At 43.0% G+C, this 23,350-nt stretch overlaps 1 protein-coding gene across 1 annotated transcript in view; it reads left to right on the forward strand.

Moving 5' to 3' along the window:
- Window positions 1-1,849: 1,849 nt before the first annotated feature.
- The window catches only part of ELAPOR2 (endosome-lysosome associated apoptosis and autophagy regulator family member 2), a 77,399-nt gene continuing 55,898 nt past the window's right edge, over window positions 1,850-23,350 (forward strand). The window contains exon 1 of the mRNA XM_075274033.1: window positions 1,850-2,071. Within this exon, the coding sequence (XP_075130134.1) occupies window positions 1,982-2,071 (90 nt within the window). The 5' untranslated portion in view covers window positions 1,850-1,981. The remainder of the gene's footprint in view (window positions 2,072-23,350) is intronic.

Genomic DNA, 23,350 nt, shown 5'->3' on the forward strand with positions numbered 1-23,350 from the left:
ATACCGCCTGTGCACCAGCCTTGCTTCCGTGGCCCCATTCATTCAATGAATAGGAGCTGAGGAAGCACGGCTGCAAAACCAGACAGGAATAGGACCTGTCTTGAGTTTTGCGGCCCCAACTGTCGGCCCGGACACTGATCTGTGTAATACACAATCATGTGCACGGGCTGATAGAAATGAATGGGTCAGGATAAATCTGGTTAGAACACTGAACTCGCCCACAGTTGTCTATGAGGGGTCTCAACCAAAGGATGTTTAAGACTTACAGTTATTAGCAGAAGAATTCAGGTCTCAATGTAAAACTAGTAACATGAACCCCAAACGTCTATATGTATAACATTGAAGCCTTTGTTTTTACTGCAGAAGGGCCTTTGAACCTCCCAAGCCCTTAGTCAGGGATGTAACTATGAAAGTTGGGGCCCCATAGCAAGCTTTTCACTGGGCCCCTCTGCTCCTCATACAGTATAATACCAATTTATTGATCCTTTCACACAGTATATTGCCCTTTTCTTGGCCCCCATACATTATATTGCCTCTTTTATTAGATCCATACAGTATTTTGCCCCCCCCCCATTCCTGTAAAAGGGGCCCTTACTTTATGGGGCCTGCAATAGCGGCCTTTGCTGTATGTGGTCCTGTAATATGTGCTCTTACTATATGAAGATCTGTAAAGGGGATCTTACTGTATGGGGGCCTGTAACAGGGCCTGAAACATGGGTCCTTATTGTACTGTTCCGCAACACATTAGAAAGATATATGGGTATATGTACAAAAATTACAAACTCAAATAAACTAAACTAAGTACACTTAAAATGTAATCTTTATTTATATTCCTATAAGTTATGAATAAGTATCCCTAAAAGTACACACTTGGTAGCTAAGACTGGGGTTAGTGGAATAATACTAGCAACCCTTTTTGCTCCAATAAATGTTACACCCACATATAGGCAATTGTGTGGGCCAGTAATATAAATATAAAGGGGCGCTCCTTGCTGACCAAATCAATTTATATTACTGGCCCACATGATTGCCCCATGTTGGTGTGATATTTATTGGCGCAAAAAGCGTTGGTCACTAAAAACGAATGTGGTTAGATTGTGGCTCAGACACCTCTTGGGTAGGTTATCTATTATTCCGTTAGCCGCAGTCTTAGCTACCAAGCGTGTACATGTTTTTAGGGGTAGTTGTTCATATCTTATTGTACTGTTACAGGCCCCCACACCATATAGTTACCCCAAAAGGCCATTACCCGCTGGATTACTCAAGTAGGCAACGGATGATTTTCACTTACCATTCCCACTCCCATCTACGGACACCTCCACTTACTCCTCCAGGGACGATGCATATTACTCCTGGACACTCAGTGTTATGCTGCGACATCCAGGATGTAATATGTGGCACCCCATGCAGGCCTAAGGGAAAGTGGCAGTGGACAGGAGCAGAGAAAGGTAAGTGGAAATCGGCCATTACCCACTGGATTATTAAAAAAAAAAAAAAAGCAACTAAATTGATGTTTCCCATAGCAGCAGCCATAGCATGTGGTGGAAGGTCCTCTATACAGAATAGCCTCGATAGATTACCTGAAAAAATGGAAGAAGGGGAAATGTCCCCCTACTTGTACAGATGTACAGATATAAATCAATCCAGAATAATCCAGACATCTGTGACTGTGTCTATCCATCTGCACACATGCCAGCTAGTACCATCCCTCCTTCCCTTGCCCTGCCAGTGATACAGTGGCATACAGCTGAGCAGGCTCTGCCCTGTACACCCCCAGCTCTCCTCCTCCCCCGCCTTGTCATGACGTCACCAGCCGGCGTTGTCACTCTTCCATTGCCAGCAGCGTGAGCAGGTGAAGGAGCATCCTCAGCTCTCCTCCATGTCATGGTGATAGGCTAGGAGCAGCGTGCACTCCTCTCTCCTCCGTGTGATGGTCATAGCCTAGCAGTGCACTCATTCTCTCCTCAGCTCCACATTCGCCATGGGACTCTTCTGCTGGACTGGATGCTTCGCCCTGTGCCTGCAGCTGGTGTTGGGTACAGCTCTGAGCAATTTACCAGCCTGTAATGAGGTGAGCCTCAGATTTGTCTAAGCCTATTACATGGGATCCGTCCATAGCTCGGGGTATGCAGGGCAGGGGGATAAGCTGTCATTGTTGTCAGCAGTGCTCTGTGCATTGTCACTTGTGCCTGGATGGGGGGTGTGTGTGTGTGTGTGTGTGTGTGTGTGTATATATATATATATGTGTGTATTTCTCAGCAGGGTGCTGCCCTACAGAGGAGAGCAAACACACCAAGCTGATATACCTATTATTAGCCACCCTTCTGTTACCCATCCCCATGCCAGGCCCTTATGAATGAGCAGAATGTGTTCCAGGCCATTCATACAGCATGTACTGGGCTGAGCTGCTGCTGTTCTACTCTATGTGAAGATTATGTAATGGAGACCTGGGAGATCTGATCCTTTATAATGTAGTCATCATTGTGAAACCTCCAGCAATGCTTGTCTTCTGTATGGTGTACTGTCACACTGCAATGTTATATATAAGCCTTGGATATCCAGCAGATTTCTCTGCTCAACACTCTCCACTGAACACAGCACACTGTATTTGTACAAGGAAGAGGTTCTATTGCTTTCCCATTGGCATATCCTTGTATTGCTGACTGGACAAAGGAAATCAGGCTTCCTGCTCCCATTACACAAACTGGAGAGCTGTCTAGGCTGCCTTGTTTCAAGTCCTGTATTCATTATTGTATATATGTCCACTAGAAATGGGAAGTGATTTTCTTAAGTAGCAAGTGCATCCTGCATGCTGTTATTCATATTACCAGTTACTTCTAGCAAAGAATGAAGCCAGCTCTATGCACAATGCCTATTATATCCAGATTCACCTTTCTCACGATTATACCCTGGTGCCACTTGTTAAAGCACATTTTCTGCTTTCACTTGATATGACTGTGCAATAAGTTGCCTGTGTTGCCTGTTGACTAGAGAGAGTAATTCTGAGTGTGCTGGGAAGTTCAACCACCAGAGACCTGGATATAAGCCTGGAGACAGAATCTCGCAGGCATTTGTGTACCGGCTTTGTGTGTGTTTTATGTCAATAACTGTCTACAATGTTGCAATAAATAAAGTCCTCATATATCTGAAATAAAGAACCCCTTTAGTGAAGATGTATAGTGGGGAGGTTGGTCACTCCATGGGGCATGTTCACTGACAACACCAAAACAATTTTTCCCTTTTTTTCTTGACCTATAAACTTTTCCTTGTTTAATACTGTTATGTAGTCTATGGAGAGTAAGGATAAAAGGGGATGGGGTTCTGCACGGATCAGTTTGGACATAAGCGTGGGCTTCCTATAGTTTTTATGCACATAGGTGCATCTGACATCATTATATGTGTTCAACTATGAGCATATTGCAGTATCTGACTGCTGAATATACTGGTGATATAGTTTTTACAAAATATTCAGTCTATATTGCAGAAGGACAAGAATAAATACTGATAGTTCTGTTGATACTACATAGTAGCTTAAGGGTCCATACATGTGTGGTTAGTAAATTATGAAAGGACTTAGTGTGCTTGTCCTGCAGCAGTAAGGTGTGTAGTATTTGCTTACTGAATAGAATTGGATTTTATATATCACTAATTTGAGCGAATATCACCCTACCAAATAATACAGGCACACCTGTACAAGATGTACAAATGCATACATAAACATGTGCCTTACAACTACAGAGTACACCATCAGGCTATCATAGTAAATAATTCAAAATGGATACCATATGGTACAGTTTGTAATATTACAATGACATTATGCAGGTGCACGGGGGAGGGGAAGAGTATTACAGAAAAAGGATGAAAGGCGAAAATGAGGAAAATTTGTAGCTAAAATTGAAAAGAGACCCAGCTGTTTGACAAGAAAAAGACTATAGAAAAATCATAACCCTGAACTATCCAAAGAATACCAAAATCAAAAATGTTTTTTTTATCAGTTTGCATGCTCCTTGATGGTGTCTTGTGATATTCTATTTAGGTCCCAATGTACCCAATCAGCAAAATTATGCCATATGAGCCCCACATATGCATGAATAGCCTTTAAAAAGGCTATTCAGGCACCGCTAATCTTATTTTAAAATCTCCCCCCATTTTTAAATAATACCCTAAAAATGATTATTAAAATCATACTTACCCGTGCATGGTGGGCTGTTGGTGCGGACGTCATCTTGCTGGCACGCCTTCCTCTGTGTTTTCTTCCAGCGACGTCCTCCTGGGCTCTTCTTCCCCGCCTCCATCTTCTTTTCTTCCGGAATGAAGAAGTTCGCGAGAGTACTGCACACGCTCCGGCGCCATTTTTGTTGTAGTTTTAAGTTCCCTTTAGACCTAATAAAAATGATTGAATAGCAGCATTACTCATAACTTGTAGGAAAGAAAACCGAAACAACTGAGAAAACAAACATTGGGATGATTTACTAATGTTATTTACTAATACTAATTAAATGAGCCAGTCAGAAAGAAGTATTAGATAGCAGTGCAGGATGTGTGATAGATTTGGTGAATCTTGCAAGATGCTAGACATGTATGCCAGATCAAGACTGTGTTACCTTACACCTTTATTTTGTGCCAAGATATCTGATGCATGCCACTAATAAATTCGGCAATTTAAAAAAAAAAATCATTTATATATATATATATATATATATATATATATATATATATATTTATATTTATATTGTACATGGGATGTGCACCAGTTCTTTTGTGCATTTTATGCCAACATTTTGACACGTTTTGATTAATCTGATCTTTTTTATTTATTATGGACAATGATGTTTAATCTGTCTTGAAATTAATAACACAATAGATCTCATTGATATGAACAATGCCAAAGGTGAATTCTGTTAATGGGTAAATATTGACATTCCAGCTAAAGTGCCTGAGCGATCTGCCAGTGATAGTTTTATTACTTTGGAAAGCTTGTTTTCCTCAAGATATTAATTCTTCAACTCATTTTGTTAATTTGTAGAAATGTTACATAGTCTTGTAGTCACCTTTTTATCTCACAAGTTTATAAAAGTACAGGATAAGACCAGAAAGCTTTATGGCATAGTGCCATTTATAGAACTGGACAGACTGTGAGGGTCCAAACTGTAGGACTTATTAAGGCTGAATTCACACCAGCACTCGCTCTACGTTTGGGGATTCCGTCCCCGAATCCACTTGAAAAGTCCGTAAAGCAGGACTTTTCTCTCCACATTTTTCGTGCGGAAACCCGGTGGACCCCAGTATAGTTTCTGCAGGCTTTTTAAGCAGATTGGGTTTCCGTTTCTGGATTCGAAGCGGATTCGAAGAATGGAAACTGAGCACATGTGTGAACCTAGAGTAAAAGGAATAATCAAGTTAAAAGTAATTTCCAATGAGATTAGATAACTTCCCCCCCCCCCCATAATAGATAAACAGTGGCACTATAAGCTTAATGGTTACAAATGTGTGAAGTGGCACAATAAGCTTGATGGTTGCAGGTAATACCTGGTGATAGTAAACACGCAGCATAATGTGACTCTTTTCTCACTTCTGAGCAATACTCTACCAAGCTGGGGGCCAAATAGTGAAATGTAAAGGGAAAATTTGAAAAAATTTAGTGATGTTCCTGTACTCAAATCTTGAAAATCTGTATGTAAGATATGCAGATTTTTCAGCAGACTCATGCATGACATAAAAATGATGCCACTTGTAAATCAACATAACTTATTTATTACATAAGTATAACAGTCACTTCTGTTGCCAAGTGCTAATCCCATTAATTCATTTATTATGAAGCAAATCTTTTTGTCCTAGTTCACTCAACTGCTATTATCCCTTACTTAATGGTTGGGTGAACTCTTACCCTTGTTTATATAATGTTTTTTTGTGAAAAATTTTGACTATTTGTGTTTTTGTAACTATTTGGATCATATTATTAGAGAGATTGTATAACTCTCCAGCTGATTTATGGCATCTATAAGGCAACACCCTGAAGGAAATTGTTCATAAAGTGCAAATATGCTGTAAAGAGTCACACAGTGGCTAACATTTATACAGCTCTTGGGGAGATTTGCTAATCAGAAAGCACAAGAATTCTGATATGCGTACCAAAAAAACTGTCTAAGGCCGGGGCCCCATGGGCCAGAAATGCTGCAATTTGTGCTGTGGGAAAAATAGTTTTACAGTACTTGCAAAATGGATGGGATTCATGCAAATCCCATGCCCACTTTGCGGGAAAAAATCGCAGCGCAGACACGCTTCGATTTCCAAAATCATTGCAGTTTCTTGCCTTGGGCCATATTCAGGCATCAGAGGTGATTTTCGGCAGCACACCACCCTGCTTATTTGTGAGTTGCGTGTGCTGTCCCTTGGTTTTTCACTTTTTTTTTTTTTATAATTTGTTTGATTTTCAATGGGGCAGATTTACTAAGAGCTAGAACAGTTATAAACTGCGCCAGATTTATTCAAGTGTCTGATTCTGTATGATGAATCTAGTATATCCTTAGACTGTCTAGTCTAGGTTTATACCTCCTATTAGTTGGGTTAAAAGTTCTTTTGGTGCATTTTTGGTTCATACAGTGAAGCCATGCGCCTTTCCTACCAGACCACACCCCTTTTTTAATGTACCATCCTTTTTTTTCCCACAATAACACAATTCTTGCTTGGAATTAGCAAGATAACATGTTTATGTCTGAGAAGGTAGGGATGCAGCCAGACATCTTATGGGAAGCCGTATTAGTTAACCATCCAGGGCAGGCAATTTCCGTTCTATCATTTAACATGAGAGGGTATCTGATGTCATCGAAACACATCAAGGCTGTAACCTAATATATCCAATATCTCCAGGTCATGAAATCTTCATTTATCAATCTCCTTTAGTTCGCATTGGGATTGTTAATGGACAAAGGCACAGATCTAAAATTGATGTGTACTACCCATTCAAATTGATGGGTACAGACCTTTTTATATGAGATCTCAATGTCTTGTTTTGTACATGCATCTTTGAGCAAGAGTCAGTCTACAGTATTATCTCGGTGACATACTCCCTTGTGTGATCAGATGTGCTAAGTGGCGCCTGGTCATGTATGTAAATGAATACTTTTGCCATTGATTTTTTTTAAGAGCTACCACAACCCTAATGGATTGGCACAGTAAACAGACCATGGGGCTTTAGGAAGCATATTGAAATGGTTGCTGAACTGCTGTACTCAAGGCTCACTTTGCCTTCAATGAATAGTTTTAGGCTTCCTATATATTTGCAAATTGACCTAGAGTATATTACATATTGTGAACTGAAATTTTCTCAGAATACAATCTGTCAATCTTTGAATATCCAGCAGATGATTTATTGATATCATTACTTGCACTTTTCTTAACTTATGACTCATGAGTGTCCAGTATTAGGAGCTGAATAGTCCTAATGAAATGCGTCCTGGCACTGTTTTTTTTGAGCCAAAACCAGGAGAGGAATTATCTGACACACATCCAGCCACCCACAGCAGTTCGCTTACACTTGAGAAAGGGCAGTGTTGCCCGAAACGCGTTGTGTTGACCTGAACTAATAAAGAGGTTTGAAATCCATCTATCGGGTGAAGCGTGGTTCCTATATCTGGTCCTCCTACACAATACTTTACATCACTGGTGACAAGGGACCTGCTGCTCACGGCCACCCAGGGAGGAACCCCCTGTAATCGGTTCCAGGGCGCAATTGGTAGTTGTGAATTTCTCACAACTGCATCAGGTGAGAGCCAAATTGACACATATTGTGGTTCAACCTCACCTAACATACTACACTATATACGGTTTGGTGCTGTTCCTTTTATGTTTTCACATATTATGCAATGTAGGTCCAGTTTTACTAGTTAGGATCATTTATTCTCAATGCATATTTTAATGTTATGTAATTCTTCACATTGTGGCAAACTAAGTGACCCATTCCCAGGACTAACAGGTTCTACAAACAGCAGTGGAAGAGGTGGAGACATATTGGCATTGAAGGTACCAGGCTAGGTTTATAGAGGTGTGGTAATGCTAGCACTCCCTCTGGCAATTCCTTTTGCTTAATCTCATCAGTTTCTGTGTCTTGTTTAGGAGACCGCTGCCACCCTGTAATCTGTTTAATATGATAACTAGGCGTACCACTTTTATGCTAACTACTATGTAATAACTGTGAACTATATTGCTGGCGAGGGTGATTACTTGGTTATGGTGTCACTCGTACCTCAATAGATTAAATGGGTGTTACTTATCAAATATGCCCCGTTTACTGAAATTTTGCGCAGTTGCGCTTTTTGTTGCAGACTTTCAATTTCTGGTGTGATTTACTAATTGGGTGCAAGCTGTTGATAAACTCCATGCACAAGTCCTCGCCATGTGTCTTGTTCCTTTTTTTTTTGAAACTACATAATACATAAGGTGCACACACACAAAAGAATGATAATTTAAGAAGCAGAAACAAGTGACTTCTCTGGTTCTGCAAAGATGGCTTCAAATCCTTTCAGCTTGTCCAATGCAGAGATCTCCTCTGATTTTTCTGTCTTATAGCAAACTTTGCCCACCAAATCCAAAATGCAAAATAATTTCTTAAGAGTCTGGACTGGTCTGATGCCCCCTCTGTCCCCCCTGCTAGCTATGCCTCTGCTCTGCATTCTTGATGCAGCTGCAGCCATGTTTTACACAGTAGACATCCAGTGCGAATGCCTCCGGTTGGTGCCCGGACCGATCGGAGGCATTAACCCCTCCAGCACCTCGGTCAAAGCTGACCTAGGCACCATTTTTCCGGCGGCGCATGGGCGATGCCATTTTGCCAGTGATCTCTGGCGCCTGGAGCATGCTCCAGGGCCGACGTCACGTTGGCATGACAGCCTTGCAAAGGCTCCCCGGCCAGTCTGCAGTCATTTCCTTTTGCAGGCTGCTCTACGCAGCCTGCAAAAGAATTGACGATTTTTTGCAATGTATTGCAATGCTTCAGCATTGTAATGCACTGCATTAGTGATCAGACCCCCTGGGGTTCAAGACCCTAGGGGGTCTAATAAATGCAAAAAAAAAGTAAAAAAAAGTAAAAAAATGTTTTTAAAAAATTAAAAAGTATTAAAAATTCAAATCACCCCCCTTTCCCTAGAACATGTATAAAAGTAGTTAAATACAGTGAAACACATACATGTTAGGTATCCCTTTGTCTGAAATTGCCCGCTCTACAAATCTATAAAAATGTTTTTCCTGTATAGTAAACGCCGTAGCAGGAAAAAGAGTCAAAAGTGCCATCCCGCCGTTTTTTCACTGTTTTGCTTCTGATAAAAAATTTAATAAAAAGTGATCAAAGCAATAACATTTCCAGCCAAAATGGTAGAACTAAAAAGTACACTCGGCCCCGCAAAAAAAGACGCCCTATACATCCCCGTACACGGACGTATAAAAAAGTTATGTGTGTCAGAATATGGCGACTTTTAGAAAAAAAATATTTTTAACACAGTTTTGGATTTTTTTTAAGGGGTTAAAATGTAAATAAAACCATATAAATTTGGTATCCGCGGAATCATACTAAAACACAGAATACAGAGGACATGTCATTTTGGCTGCACAGTGAATGCCGTAAAACCGAAGCCCGTAAGAATGTCGCAGAAATGCATTTTTTTCTTCAAATTACCAACATTCTGAATTTTTTTTCCAGCTTCCCAGTACATTATACAGAATAATTAATGGCGGCATCAGGGCCGGCGTCAGCGCATGGCATAGTTGGGCAAGTGCCAGGGCCCACAGAACCTCTGGGGGCCCCCCGGCACTTGCCCGCCCCAGCACTTGCCTGTCCTGATTTTAGCTCATCGGTGTTAGTTATGGGGTTTAGAAGGAGGGGAGTCAACAATGAAAATCGAAATATGCTGTCGGCGGGAAGGGGTTAAAAAGGCTATTCAGGTGCTGCTAATCGTGTAGCTGCAGCTCCCTGTGTCTATCATAGCATAGCTCTACTGTGCACATGGAGATCTATGATCGACACAGGGAGCTGCAGCCCCTGCTCTGCATAGATCTCTATGTAGAAGAAGACGAAGGACCTTGTAGTGACGTCATGACAGGGACAAGTCAATCACAGAGCAATCACAGGTCCTGGTCCACTCGTCCGGGAACAGACAGTTGGAGGTGGTGAATTGAAAGCAGGAGGAGGACTTACATAGAAGAACTAAGAGAAGAGGGCGTGAACAGAGTATGACGTGGAGGGATGCACAGAATGCCCACGGTGCACGGTAGGGCCCATTTACATATGTGTTTAAAAGGTAATTCATTAAAACGGGGGGGGGGGGGGGGTCTGTTCTTACACATTAGATTGATAATTGTTATGTATGGAAAATTTGTTGATATGGAGAAAAAACAAACTTGGAGTTTTATGCAAATTAGGTATTTAGTGCACTTGAGGGCAGGTCATTGTACTTGCTGTTAAGACTTCTACTACCTCCTCCGTACACCAACCCTTGCAATGGAAGTTGAACCTTCCACTACTATGACAACACCGATCCTATCTAAGCAGCAAGATCAGTATTAAAAGAGCTGAAAGACCGCCAGTGCACCAACTGCTTCATTTGCATAAGACTTCATAGTAGTTTTTTCTCCAAATCTATAAAAGTGACATACATAACAAAGATATATTATTTACCACTGTGCTTCTGTAAGGTGATAGTGGCAGTTGAATATATTTGCGGGAGGTGAAAGCCTCCATTTAGGATATGACATTTGCCTGCCACCTATTCTGACTCACATGCTTATGATAAAAGCTGCTTCTTTTTTCAGATGTGATAAGTGGTTGTCACTGCAGTAGGTTCATACCATGAATGGTTGGGTGACATTCCATAGAGAACAGCTTACAGTAGTAATCATACAACTACTATGTAAAGTAATGTGGCAAGATGTGGTTGTATACTGGTTAATTTTAAGATATGGTGTTGTATTTATATAGTGGGCGATCATGCTTTATTACATGGTATCAGTTCCATTTAATAGTGAACAGGTAATCTTTTAACAATTGGTCTTTTCTTTTATGACACAGCTTTGTACATAGCAGTGATAAGCTTCTGTCCGGTCTTATCGGTGTTGACATGTCATTGTGTTGTCTACTGATAAAAGAAGGAACTTCCATCTGTGAAGCTTCTAACTTTCAACTTACTTTGAAGGGCTGTACAAAATATTGATTTTCATGTTATTTTATGATTTTACATAATAGACTTGTGCTCATGACTGTGCCGTGTTTCATGGACCCAACGTTGATAGAAAAACAGATATGTCAGTCTGTTTAAGGGGCTTATTCACATGACAGTGACAACTGCTGTCACACAGCCATTTAAAACCAATGAATGCCCATGGGTTTAGTTATATGTCTATTTTTGAAATAGTGTTTTCTGCAGTATTTTTCCTCCAAAATGTGTTGATGAGAGGAAATAAAATGTCATTTACTTTGCTGGGATTATAAAATACAGAGTTAATTTCCATAATGTTTCAGAAATGGCCAAAAAGTCTATGTTTTCATAACGTGTGGCCTCAGGAAACCGTAGCGAGCAGGAACCTGTCTCTCTGAAACTGTCTCTGTTGCTATAACCATAGCAACAGATTGCGGCTGTTAACCGTTTAGATGCTGCTGTAAAATGTTACTGCTGCATCTAAAGTGTTCAGGCTCCTAGGCTTCTCGTTACTATAGTTCTCTTAGTTCAAAATACCTAGACAGTTCTAAAATGAAAAAAAAAGTTTATAAGCATTAAAAATCCCCACAAAAAAATCAAACAGAAACAATTTAGATTTTCCCGTGTTCAAAAATGTCAGAACTACTAATATATATATTAAAAATATATTAAAATATTTATTATTTAAATACAATGAACATCATAGCGAGGAAAAAAAATCTAATTTGCCAAATGGCTGTTTTTTCAATACTTTGATCAAAGACATCAGACCCTCCCTAAAATGGTATAAATAAAAACTACATGTTGTTCTGCATAAAAAAAAGACTCCACACTCAGCTCCATACACGTAAATATGAAAAAGTTACAGGTATCAGAACATGGCAACACAAATACATTTTTCTATTTTGCAGTTTTTAATTTTTTAAAAGGTATCAAAACATTAAAAATATGATATAAATTTGGTATCACTATGATAGTACTGACCCACAGAATACGTCATTTTTACCACATAGTCACTGCTGTAAACATGAAACCCAATTTTAATTTTTTTTCTAGCTTCTTAGTACATTCAGCAGCATGTTGTATAGTACCATTACAAAGTACAATTTGATCTGCAAACAATAAGCTGTCATGTGAACTGAAAAATGAAAAAAATATGGCTCTTGGAATGTGGGAAGGAAAAAACTGATATGCAAAAGCAAAAATTCACTTGCTCCTTAAAGGGAATTAAAAAGAAAAAAAAAACAACATTGCAAAAATGCTTGTAAAAGCATAAAATGTATTTACCATATATTGTTTGTAATTTATCCTGGTCAAACAACTGGACCAATCTAATATAGATAAATCAGAGGCCTCTGAAGGTTCTTAACCAGCTTTCAGCTCTTTAGGACCTACTCTTATCAACCTATCCTGAAAGGCAAATATAGCACCATTGGCTTCTACATTAACTTCCTTCCTCAATATTATATGACATGATCCATATTAGCCAATAAATGCTCACAGGTCCCAAATTCTTAGCCTCACTGACATACACACAGTTTTAGACTAGGTCTAAGACAGCAGCTGTGTGCTTTGCCGCAGGAATCTTTTATCCATGTGCCTTGTTCCTTTTTGAAGACTGGTATGAAAATGTTTCAATTTAAGAATGCTGAAATCCTGTATAGGCACAGTCCATTCACAGCGAGAAAAAAAAAATGGCTGGGTTGTTATGGAAACCTGGTCTTAAAAATAACAATAAGACTAAGTCTGAATTCCCACAGAGTTTTTTGGACCAGATTTTGACACGGACTCTGCCTCAGAATCCAGCTCAAAAAAACGCCTCTCATTGACTTCAATGGAAGCCGTTCACTTCCTTTTTCCGTGAGTGGGAAGAAACCGCCCGACCTGCCCTTTCTTTCCGCGGATTCTGCAGCTGAACCGGCCATGGGGGTCTGTGGCGCGACACTCCCTCTCCACTAGGCCCATTCATTTGGGCGTAATCTGAAGCAGAATGCCACGACTGTCAATTTCCGCGACTAGCCGCAGGAGGCGTTATTTGGACCGGATTCTGAGGCGACTTCCCGCGTCAAAATCCGGTCCAAAAACCCTGTGTGAATTCAGACTTAGGGTAAGTTCACACGGGGTATTTTGGTCGGGATTTTGAGGCTGTATCCGTTCTTTTCTCCGGGAGACGGAACAAACGGCTCCCAGAAAAAAAAAATAACATGCTAATTCGTTCAATAAAAAGTATAGTAATTATTGGTTTACTGGATTTCAGATAAGAACAAATGTTTACTTATTGAGTTCTAGCGGCAGAAATATGTCACATACTATATTAGGAATGGCATCCACACAATTCTATACATGTATTAAGAGAACAAACAAAAGCTTGGGCAGTACTTGGTAAATAATTCAGCTGTTCCTGCATATGTTCCTTATCATTATTTGTGATTGCATTTACAGCTACATAAACCTGTCTGCCTACACCCTTCCTATTCAAATATAAAACCCCACAATGGCTAATCTGTTCAGTGAACAATCCTAGTAGTGTCCATTTTGGCTGCAGCTTGATTTTTTTTAGGACAATGTATAGCAAAAGCTTTTTCATTTGAATAATATTTCATAGGCTCATACATAGACGCCTATTTTTAGAGGTGCTAAATGAGCAGGCTGCTACACTTTTACATAGATTTTAAAAGGTGAATGCAAAAAGACTTTGCATGACATATGTTGTATTTGGATCTATCAAAACAAATATCATTTGTTATATGGATCTGAATGTTCACTGAAAATTTGTCAAGCTACTATATTTTTTTGTCGAACCGATATGCCTCATACAAAAATAGCTGGACCCCACCAACCAACAATGTTATGCTACAAAGAAAGAGGCAACCAAAAACAAATTGCAAAATACATATAAATATAATTTATTGCAAGTAAATAATCACAAAAGACAATAATACACAAGACAACCTGGCATAATGGAATAAGCCATAACACAGAAAACTGTTCCAACGTTCTGGCAATCGATCAATAAAATAATTTCATTAGTGATAAAGTGCACATGCAATAGTGCATAGATATCCGTGCATGAAAAAGCACAAGCTAGAGGACATAGAAGTATAGTCTCACTAAAATGATATAAACAAAAAGAGATACCAAACAATAAGAATAAATCTATTATAGTGAAGACAAAAGATATACCACGATGATGAAATTAATACCTGTGGTCATATTGAAAATCTGATGCCCAATGGAGCAAGAGACACCTTGAGGTATCCCTCTACCAGACCCCACCTCCACTCCAGTTCACTTCTATACTATCTTCTCTCCTCCTCCAGAGCCCACGTTTTGGGTCTTCTATAACAGTCCTGACTTTCTCAGAAGCTGAGATAAGAGCAGTGTAATATAGTATATGAACATAAATTCATAACAGTCATGAAGGCATGTCATTTACTGGGATAAAAAGTAGCCTATGTGTTAATCGAGGTTACAATCTATCTATGTGCCAAATTTCATTCAAATCCATTCAGCCGTTTTTGCGTGATTGTTAGTAGGAAGGATAGGATAGGATTATAATATTGTAATACGGCATATACTGACTAATTGACAAACTAGCTCCTAACACTAATCACATATACACACAAAAAATAGGTCTCAGTAAGGTGAGCATGTATAAACTAAAATAAAACATAAACTTTAATTCACATGTTAAAACTCTGAAAGCATATCGTCTTTGATTAACGTAAAGATATAGGGATTTTGTATATATCCCAGTCCCTAACAGACTGTGTAAGTAAGTGCATATAAAATCTGGCTGTCATAATGGGTCGTACAATTAAGAACCCTAAACATACGTATGTGGCCCTGGGCAACATACACTCACCGGCCACTTTATTAGGTACACCTGTCCAACTGCTCGTTAACACTTAATTTCTAATCAGCCAATCACATGGCGGCAACTCAGTGCATTTAGGCATGTAGACATGGTCAAGACAATCTCCTGCAGTTCAAACCGAGCATCAGTATGGGGAAGAAAGGTGATTTGAGTGCCTTTGAACGTGGCATGGTTGTTGGTGCCAGAAGGGCTGGTCTGAGTATTTCAGAAACTGCTGATCTGGGATTTTCACGCACAACCATCTTTAGGGTTTACAGAGATTGGTCCGAAAAAGAAAAAACATCCAGTGAGCGGCAGTTCTGTGGGCGGAAATGCGTTGTTGATGCCAGAGGTCAGAGGAGAATGGCCAGACTGGTTTGAGCTGATAGAAAGGCAACAGTGACTCAAATAGCCACCCGTTACAACCAAGGTAGTCAGAAGAGCATCTCTGAATGCACAGTACGTCGAACTTTGAGGCAGATGGGCTACAGCAGCAGAAGACCACACCGGGTGCCACTCCTTTCAGCTAAGAAAAGGAAACTGAGGCTACAATTTGCACAAGCTCATCGAAATTGGACAATTGAAGACTGGAAAAATGTTGCCTGGTCTGATGAGTCTCGATTTCTGCTGCGACATTCGGATGGTAGGGTCAGAATTTGGCGTCAACAACATGAAAGCATGGATCCATCCTGCCTTGTATCAACGGTTCAGGCTGGTGGTGGTGGTGTCATGGTGTGGGGAATATTTTCTTGGCACTCTTTGGGCCCCTTGGTACCAATTGAGCATCGTTGCAATGCCAAAGCCTACCCGAGTATTGTTGCTGACCATGTCCATCCCTTTATGACCACAATGTACCCAACATCTGATGGCTACTTTCAGCAGGATAATGCGCCATGTCATAAAGCTGGAATCATCTCAGACTGGTTTCTTGAACATGACAATGAGTTCACTGTACTCCAATGGCCTCCACAGTCACCAGATCTCAATCCAATAGAGCATCTTTGGGATGTGGTGGAACGGGAGATTCGCAGCATGGATGTGCAGCCGACAAATCTGCGGCAACTGTGTGATGCCATCATGTCAATATGGACCAAAATCTCTGAGGAATGCTTCCAGCACCTTGTTGAATCTATGCCACGAAGAATTGAGGCAGTTCTGAAGGCAAAAGGGGTCCAACCCGTTACTAGCATGGTGTACCTAATAAAGTGGCCGGTGAGTGTAGATGTCTTAGTTAATGTAGCATTAAGTCTGGGAGTGAAGTACCATAAAGTTTCAAGCCCTTCAGGATTGTATGACAAATTGGCCTCTTAGAGTGCTCTCATACTGTAGTCTTCACTCTCTGTCTTTGAATAACTGTTCGCAAGATAATTCCTGATAAAAGGATTAGTCCAGGGAAATGTTTTTAGCGCAAATATCCTGTTAGTGGAGGGTGAATAATACCCCCATAATCCCCCACCAGATCACTGAATGATACCACTTTATTGGTGTCCAAATTAAGGACAACCTCTCTGGTTGTAGAAACAAATACCAGAAATGAACACTTACTTCCACATATCCAAGGGATCCAAATAATTGTCCCTGTTCTAAAGATATGGACCCCAATACTGTAAAGTAATTACTCCATGTGGCAAGCCAATAACTCCTTAAATAGGGTAGTTACAATGTAGCACTCCTCACTACCTCACAAAATAACAAACTTGGGGGTGGATAGTTAGATGGACGTCCACCCCTATTACCTCTAACGCTGTTCCTACATTGTGACAGTGAACAAGTGATTATGAAGATAATCTTGTTTCCCTTAGTCCTAACAGCGGCACAATGTGGGGTATTTCTGCCCCTGTGTGCTGGTAGGACAGGCGGATTTTTAATTAGCCAATCAAAAGCGTGGCTGGCCCTATAAGAGGGCACAAGAACCTCCCCTCTGCGTGTCAATACAAAAGTACCTCCATATTTATACACAGTTTTATACATAAGATATGATTCCCAGGGTGGGAAATCTTGTGCCGCTGTTAGGACTAAGGGAAACAAGATTATCTTCATAATCACTTGTTCCCTGTCGTCCGTACCAGCGGCACAATGTGGGGATATAGCAAGTAGGCCCAAAGATGGGCGGGATTATTCCATGACAGAGCTCAAAATAGTTTGGGCAAAGGCAGAGGAATCGGACACCCGGTCCCTCAGGCGGTAATGCCGAATGAACGTGGACTCAGATGCCCAGGAGGCAGCTGCACAAATCTGATCCAAGGACAACGCACTCCTCTCGGCCTGAGAGGTGGACACTGCCCTGGTCGAGTGGGCATGAAGAAAAGATGGGACCGGACGCCCTTGGGCGGTATAGGCGACTTTTATGGTATCGGAGACCCAGCGGGATATCGTGGCCTTGGCGGCCTTGGCGCCTTTATTCTTCCCCGTATAACTGATTAACAGGTTTTCGGCCTGCCTAAAAGGGCGAGTACGCTGCAGATAAATTTGCAGACATCTGATAACATCCAGCCTGTGCCATCTTTCCTCTTCGGATGAAGAGGGGAAGGGAAAAAATGCTGGAAGAGAAATAGTTTGGTTCCTATTTGCAGCAGATGGAATCTTGGGACGAAATCCTGGGAGGAACCTAAGCTGCACATGGTCCGGAAAAAATATAGTATATGGCTCCTCGGCAGACAAGGCTTGTAGCTCACTAACTCTTTTGGCAGTTGTAACTGCCAATAGTAGAGCCATTTTGCCAGTTAGTAACTTAAGTGAGACTTCTTCCAGGGGTTCGAATGGTTGGTCGCAAAGAGCGTTCAGGACCGGAATCAGGTCCCATTGGTGGACAGGGGTGTTCACCACCGGTCTCAGCCTAGTTGCCCCTTTAATAAAGGTGCTCACTAAAGGATCCTGAGACAAACGCCTCCCCAGATAGGCGGACAGGGCCGCTACGTGTACTTTGAGTGTGGCCGCAGCCAGACCTCTGTCTAGTCCGTCTTGAAGGAAGTCCAGGATCGCCTCAGTCGGGGGACCAGTGGAGTCCACTTGATGCTGCAGACACCAGGCATTAAAGATGTTACTAATTCGACGGTAATTCCTGTTAGTCGAATCCGCTCTGGCGCTGGATAGGGTCTTCAAGACGGCTTGTGACAGTCCTCTATTCCTCAATAGGGACTGGTCAACCTCCAGGCTGTCAGGTTGAGTCTCCTCAGATCCTGGCATCTCAGCTCTCCTTGGGTTACCAGATCTGGGAGAGGGGGAAGCCTCCAATATATGCCCTGACTCATTAGTATGAGCTGAGCAAACCAAGCCCTTTTTGGCCAGAACGGGATTATGGCTATTCCCGAGGCTTGGTCCTGTCTTATTTTGATCAATACCTTCGGTATGATTGGAATTGGAGGGAATATGTAAAACAGCCTGAACCTCCATGGGATGGACAGGGCATCCACTGCCAAGGGATCGTCCTCCTGGTATAGGGAGCAGAAGGTCCCTACCTTGGCATTGAGTCGGGTAGCCATTAGATCGACCTCCGGGAGACCCCATCTCTGGACGATCTGTTGAAAAACGTCTGGATTGAGAGACCATTCTCCTGATACGGTAATACCCCGACTCAGATGATCCGCTACTATGTTCAGGGAGCCCTTTATGTGAACAGCGGATAACTGGGCTAGGTTCTTCTCTGCCCAGGCAAATATAAGATTCGTCTCTCTCAGTAAGGTTGGTGACCTGGTGCCCCCTTGTTTGTTTATGTAAACAACCACCGTCATGTTGTCTGACCTGATCTTGACAGACTTGCCTCTCAACTCCGGGGCAAAGTGCACTAGGGCCAAGTACACAGCTCTGAGTTCCTTGAGATTGGAAGATCCCAGCTCCGGACATCTCCATCGTCCTTGTACAGTCCTGTCCTGGCAATGGGCTCCCCATCCCCACTGGGATGCATCTGTTGTCAACAGGGTCCACAATGTTGGGACCGTGGACCTTCCGTCTTTCAGGTGTATCCACCATCTGAGGGAAAGACGGGTAGCGGGAGAAAGGCAGATCTTCTTGTGCAGTCCCCGTGGAGACCTGTTCCAGGTTCTCAACACTTCCATCTGCAGGGGACGCAAATGCCATAAAGCCCAAGGGACTGCTCTGGCCGAGGATGACATTAGGCCGAGGACCCTCATGGCGGTGCGAATAGTTACCCGCTGGGTGTGTAATAGAAACCGTGCACCGGCCTGGATCCTTTCTTTCCTTGGGCTGGAGAGGAAGATCTGCATCGTTTCTGAATCCACTATGAACCCGAGGAACTTCCTCCGTGTGGAAGGAACGATTTCGGACTTCTCCCAATTGATGATCCATCCTAACTCTTGTAGGAAACTGATGGCAAGGTTGAGCTGCTGGAGGAGAGCAGCCGGAGACTGAGCTTTCAGAAGCCAGTCGTCTAGGTAAGGAACGATGAAGAGGCCCTGTAGTCTGAGGGCCGCAGCAACCGGAGCGATCACCTTGGTAAATACCAGGGGGGCGGATGTGATGCCGAACGGCAGAGCTGTGAATTGAAAGTGCTCCCTGTGGCCGGCCATAGAAACGGCAATCCTGAGGAATTTCCTGTGGGAGTGAGCAATAGGGACATGAAGGTAGGCGTCCTTCAGGTCGAGGGTAACCATCACGTCTCCTGGCTGGAGAAAAGCAGACACGGAATCCACGGTTTCCATATGGAATGACCTCTTCTTGATAAAGTGATTGAGATACCTCAGGTCTATTATCATTCTCCAGCCCCCGGTGACTTTGGGGACCAGAAAGACGGGGGAGTAAACTCCCAGACCGAGATCTGAGGCTGGGACCTTCTCCAGGGCGCCTTTGATGACATACTCGGCGACCAAGGCCTCTAAACTGGCCTGTTGGGAAGGTGGAAGGGTTCTGGTGACAACAAACCGATCTGGAGGTGGAAGGTGGAATTTGATAAGATAACCGTGCTGTATAATTCTTAGCACCCATGGATCTTGAATATGGGTGACCCAAGCTCTGAAAAAAACCGAAAGACGTCCTCCCACAGGAAGGGGGGCCACAGGGAGCTGCCCCGCGTCAAAATTCCGGCTTCCTCTTGGTGTCCTCCCTGGAAGCACCACGTCCGGAACCTCTAGGACGATATCTGGGACGCCTTTGCTGGGTTGGGCGTCTATAATTAGAGGCGGAACCTCTGCCTCTAGAGGCGGCACGTCTGCCCCTGGCAGCTTGAGGTAAGGACTTCCCCTTACCTTCAGCTAATCCCTCTATGATAGTATCCAAGCCCTGCCCAAATACTCTTCCTGGCTCAAAAGGGAGCGCGCAAAGAGCAGCCTTGGATGCAAAGTCTGCACGCCAAGGCTTTAGCCACAGGGGTCTGCGGGCCGCAGTGGACAACGCCATCGACTTGGCTGAAATTCTCAACTGATGGCGAGAAGATTCTGCCAAAAAATCTGCGGCCCTATGAATATTCTTCATGGAAGCCAAGATGTCATCCCTGTCCACACCGGAATCAATATCCCGCTCCAAGGTGGCTAGGCGGTTACGAAGAAAATCGCCCACAGTGGTAGAGGCTATGGCTACTGAGGCTTGGGCAGAGGAAGCAGAATAAACCTTCTTTAGGGTGGCGTCAGCCCTGCGATCCAAAGGATCCTGAAGATTTGATCCATCTTCAAGGGGCACCAGGGTTCTACGAGACAACTTCGCCACGGCTAGATCCACCTTCGGGGGAGGCCCCCAGGAATCCCACTGAGTTGAATCCATAGGGAACAGGTGCTTAAAGATCCTGGATAATGAATGTCCTTTTTCTGGCTGCTTCCACTGCTGCACCATGAGGTCGGTCAGCGTGGCGTCCGCATGGAAGGCAATATGTCCCCCAGAGGCAGACGTGGAGGCTTCCCCGTCAACATCTCGGCCCACTGTAGACCGGATGGACTTCAGCAGCCTGCCTGTTTGTTCATAGTGGAACACAGGTCTGCTGGAAACTACAGAGTCGTCCTCGGAGGAAACATCCTCTGCCACCCGTAGATGTTCCAGGGGAGGGAGGGACGAGGAACGATGCTCTGTGCATGGTCTCTTGGCGAGCTGAGACAAGGTAGACTGTATGCCTTTGAGGGAATCATCCTGCAAAAAATAAAGAGAGAGTACAAGCAAGGGAATTATCCTTACCCAAGCGATGCCCAACTCACCATCTCCTTGACCCAGGCCATCATATCTCTAGGAGAAGGCTCCTCAGGTGGGGGGCCTCTGCAACCACGACAACGGGCCCACTCATAGCCTAAAAATAATAGGCGGGTTATAGGGCCGGTAGTACCCCAGAGGGATAACCTCTTAAGCCGCTACCTACCATCAGGGAGCGGTGTGTCACAGTCAAAACAGGAAAGGTGCTTCCTTTTGGCAGTAGATTTCCTCCTATAATCCCCAGGGGGGGTAGTAGAGGAAGACATATCCTACAGAGAGACCATAGACCATGCAAAATTGTCACCAACATATTCTACCAAATATCAAAAGAAGGGGTAGATCTTACCGTGTCCTAGACCGGACAGCAAGGTGACAAGAAACTGAAGATTTGGTTTGGAGGCAAAAGGAGACTTGAAGCTAAGCAACAACCTCTGATGCACAGCCTTCCGCCTTAGAAAGGAGAAGGTAACTAATAACCGGCCGGCCTGACCTTTAACCCGGCCGGCCGGAAATGGGAGGGGCCATAGTCACATGAACCCTCCAGGAAGAGAAAAAGGTTACCCCCCCCCTCTTCATACAGCCCCAGCAGGGGCGCCTACCCCCTCAATTCCTGGCCCGGACGTGCGTGCAGGCTAGATTCTGCAATAAGCAGAAAGCCGGAGAAAACATCCTTCGCCGGCGCCAGGACCTTCAATGGCGCCGCTATACTTCCGGGCACAACAGGAAGTGTGCGCCCGGCAAATGCGGACGCAGGAAACTCTCCGCCGGGAACTTTAGTTCCGGCAGAGCACGTCCGCGAGCGACAGCGAGAGAGCCCCGCGGCAGAGTGCCGGGCCAACTCACCAGCACGAGATGTGCTGACAGGTGAGCCAGAGGGAGAAGGAGGGGAGGGGGGGAGGGAGGGAGGTAGGAGGGAAGGAAAGGAGCCACGCAGGCTAAAAAAAAACTTTTTTTCCCAGACAGGGGAAGGAACCTTCAATCAAGAAGGTCAGAAACTGAAGAAAGAAGAATTATGCTCCAAAGGTAGGTAACCCATAGAGCCTAACATAAGAGGACACAAGTCCTCCCCACCTGTCCTTGACCACACAGGACAGAAAAAAACACGCAGAGGGGAGGTTCTTGTGCCCTCTTATAGGGCCAGCCACGCTTTTGATTGGCTAATTAAAAATCCGCCTGTCCTACCAGCACACAGGGGCAGAAATACCCCACATTGTGCCGCTGGTACGGACGACAGGGAAACAGATATTACTGTTGATGCTGGCAAGACTGAATGATTTATAGAAGGCTTTTTGTGTGTTTTCAGAATATCCATTCTTTCTCTTAGGCTTTGGACTTGCAATGTGTCTCATCTGTTTCCTGGTGATGATACAAGTTTCCTGCATAGTTCTTTCATTGTAGATTCTACACCGATTGCGTAAACTTAGAATGGTTTACACCTAAATTCTCTTCTCGATTTTCCTGTTTTCAATTGCAAAATCAGGTTCAAGCATTTATATCAGCCCATTAATTTAATACTGTTACCTAATATTTAGTTATACTCCGCCTCTTTGGTAATAAATGTATACTGTATTTATTATGCACTAGTTAATTTCCCCTTTTCACATATCTCTCAGCCATAAGCAGGGTGTATACATGAGATATCAGTTGGCCTGTTTGGGTGACTGTTCTCTCCTTAAAATTTATATTAGATTATTGGTATACATTGATTTTCAAGAATTATGTACTGCATATTTTCGAGCTCTTGTAGAGTTTAGTTTTTAATACCATATGTAAAACCCATGCATAAATAGGAGAATCAGTCGATCTGCCATTATGTGTTTGCAGGAGGAAAATTAAAGTGGTTGTACTGGTAAAAATGGACACTCAAATAATTTTTAAAATTGGCCAGGGGCAGTGTTAAAAATGAAAAAAAAAAATCATGGTGCTCCATTGCCTCTCTGCGCGATCCGGTTCTGCAACTCCATTATCTTCTGGTAGAAGTACCCACCACATGCAACTTCTGAAGCCAAACATAAACCTCAGCTGAAGGGAACCAGAACATCACACCCGGGAAAACAATCCACAGCAAGAAGACAACTGAGCTGCAGGACTGGACCGCCTTGGGAGGACACTGATGGGTATTTAAAAACAATTTGTCTAGACAAACTTTTTAAGTTCCTATGGGATACCAATCTAAAGA

The sequence above is a fragment of the Leptodactylus fuscus genome, chromosome 5, assembly GCF_031893055.1.
Source record: "Leptodactylus fuscus isolate aLepFus1 chromosome 5, aLepFus1.hap2, whole genome shotgun sequence".
Taxonomy (NCBI): Eukaryota; Metazoa; Chordata; class Amphibia; order Anura; family Leptodactylidae; genus Leptodactylus; species Leptodactylus fuscus.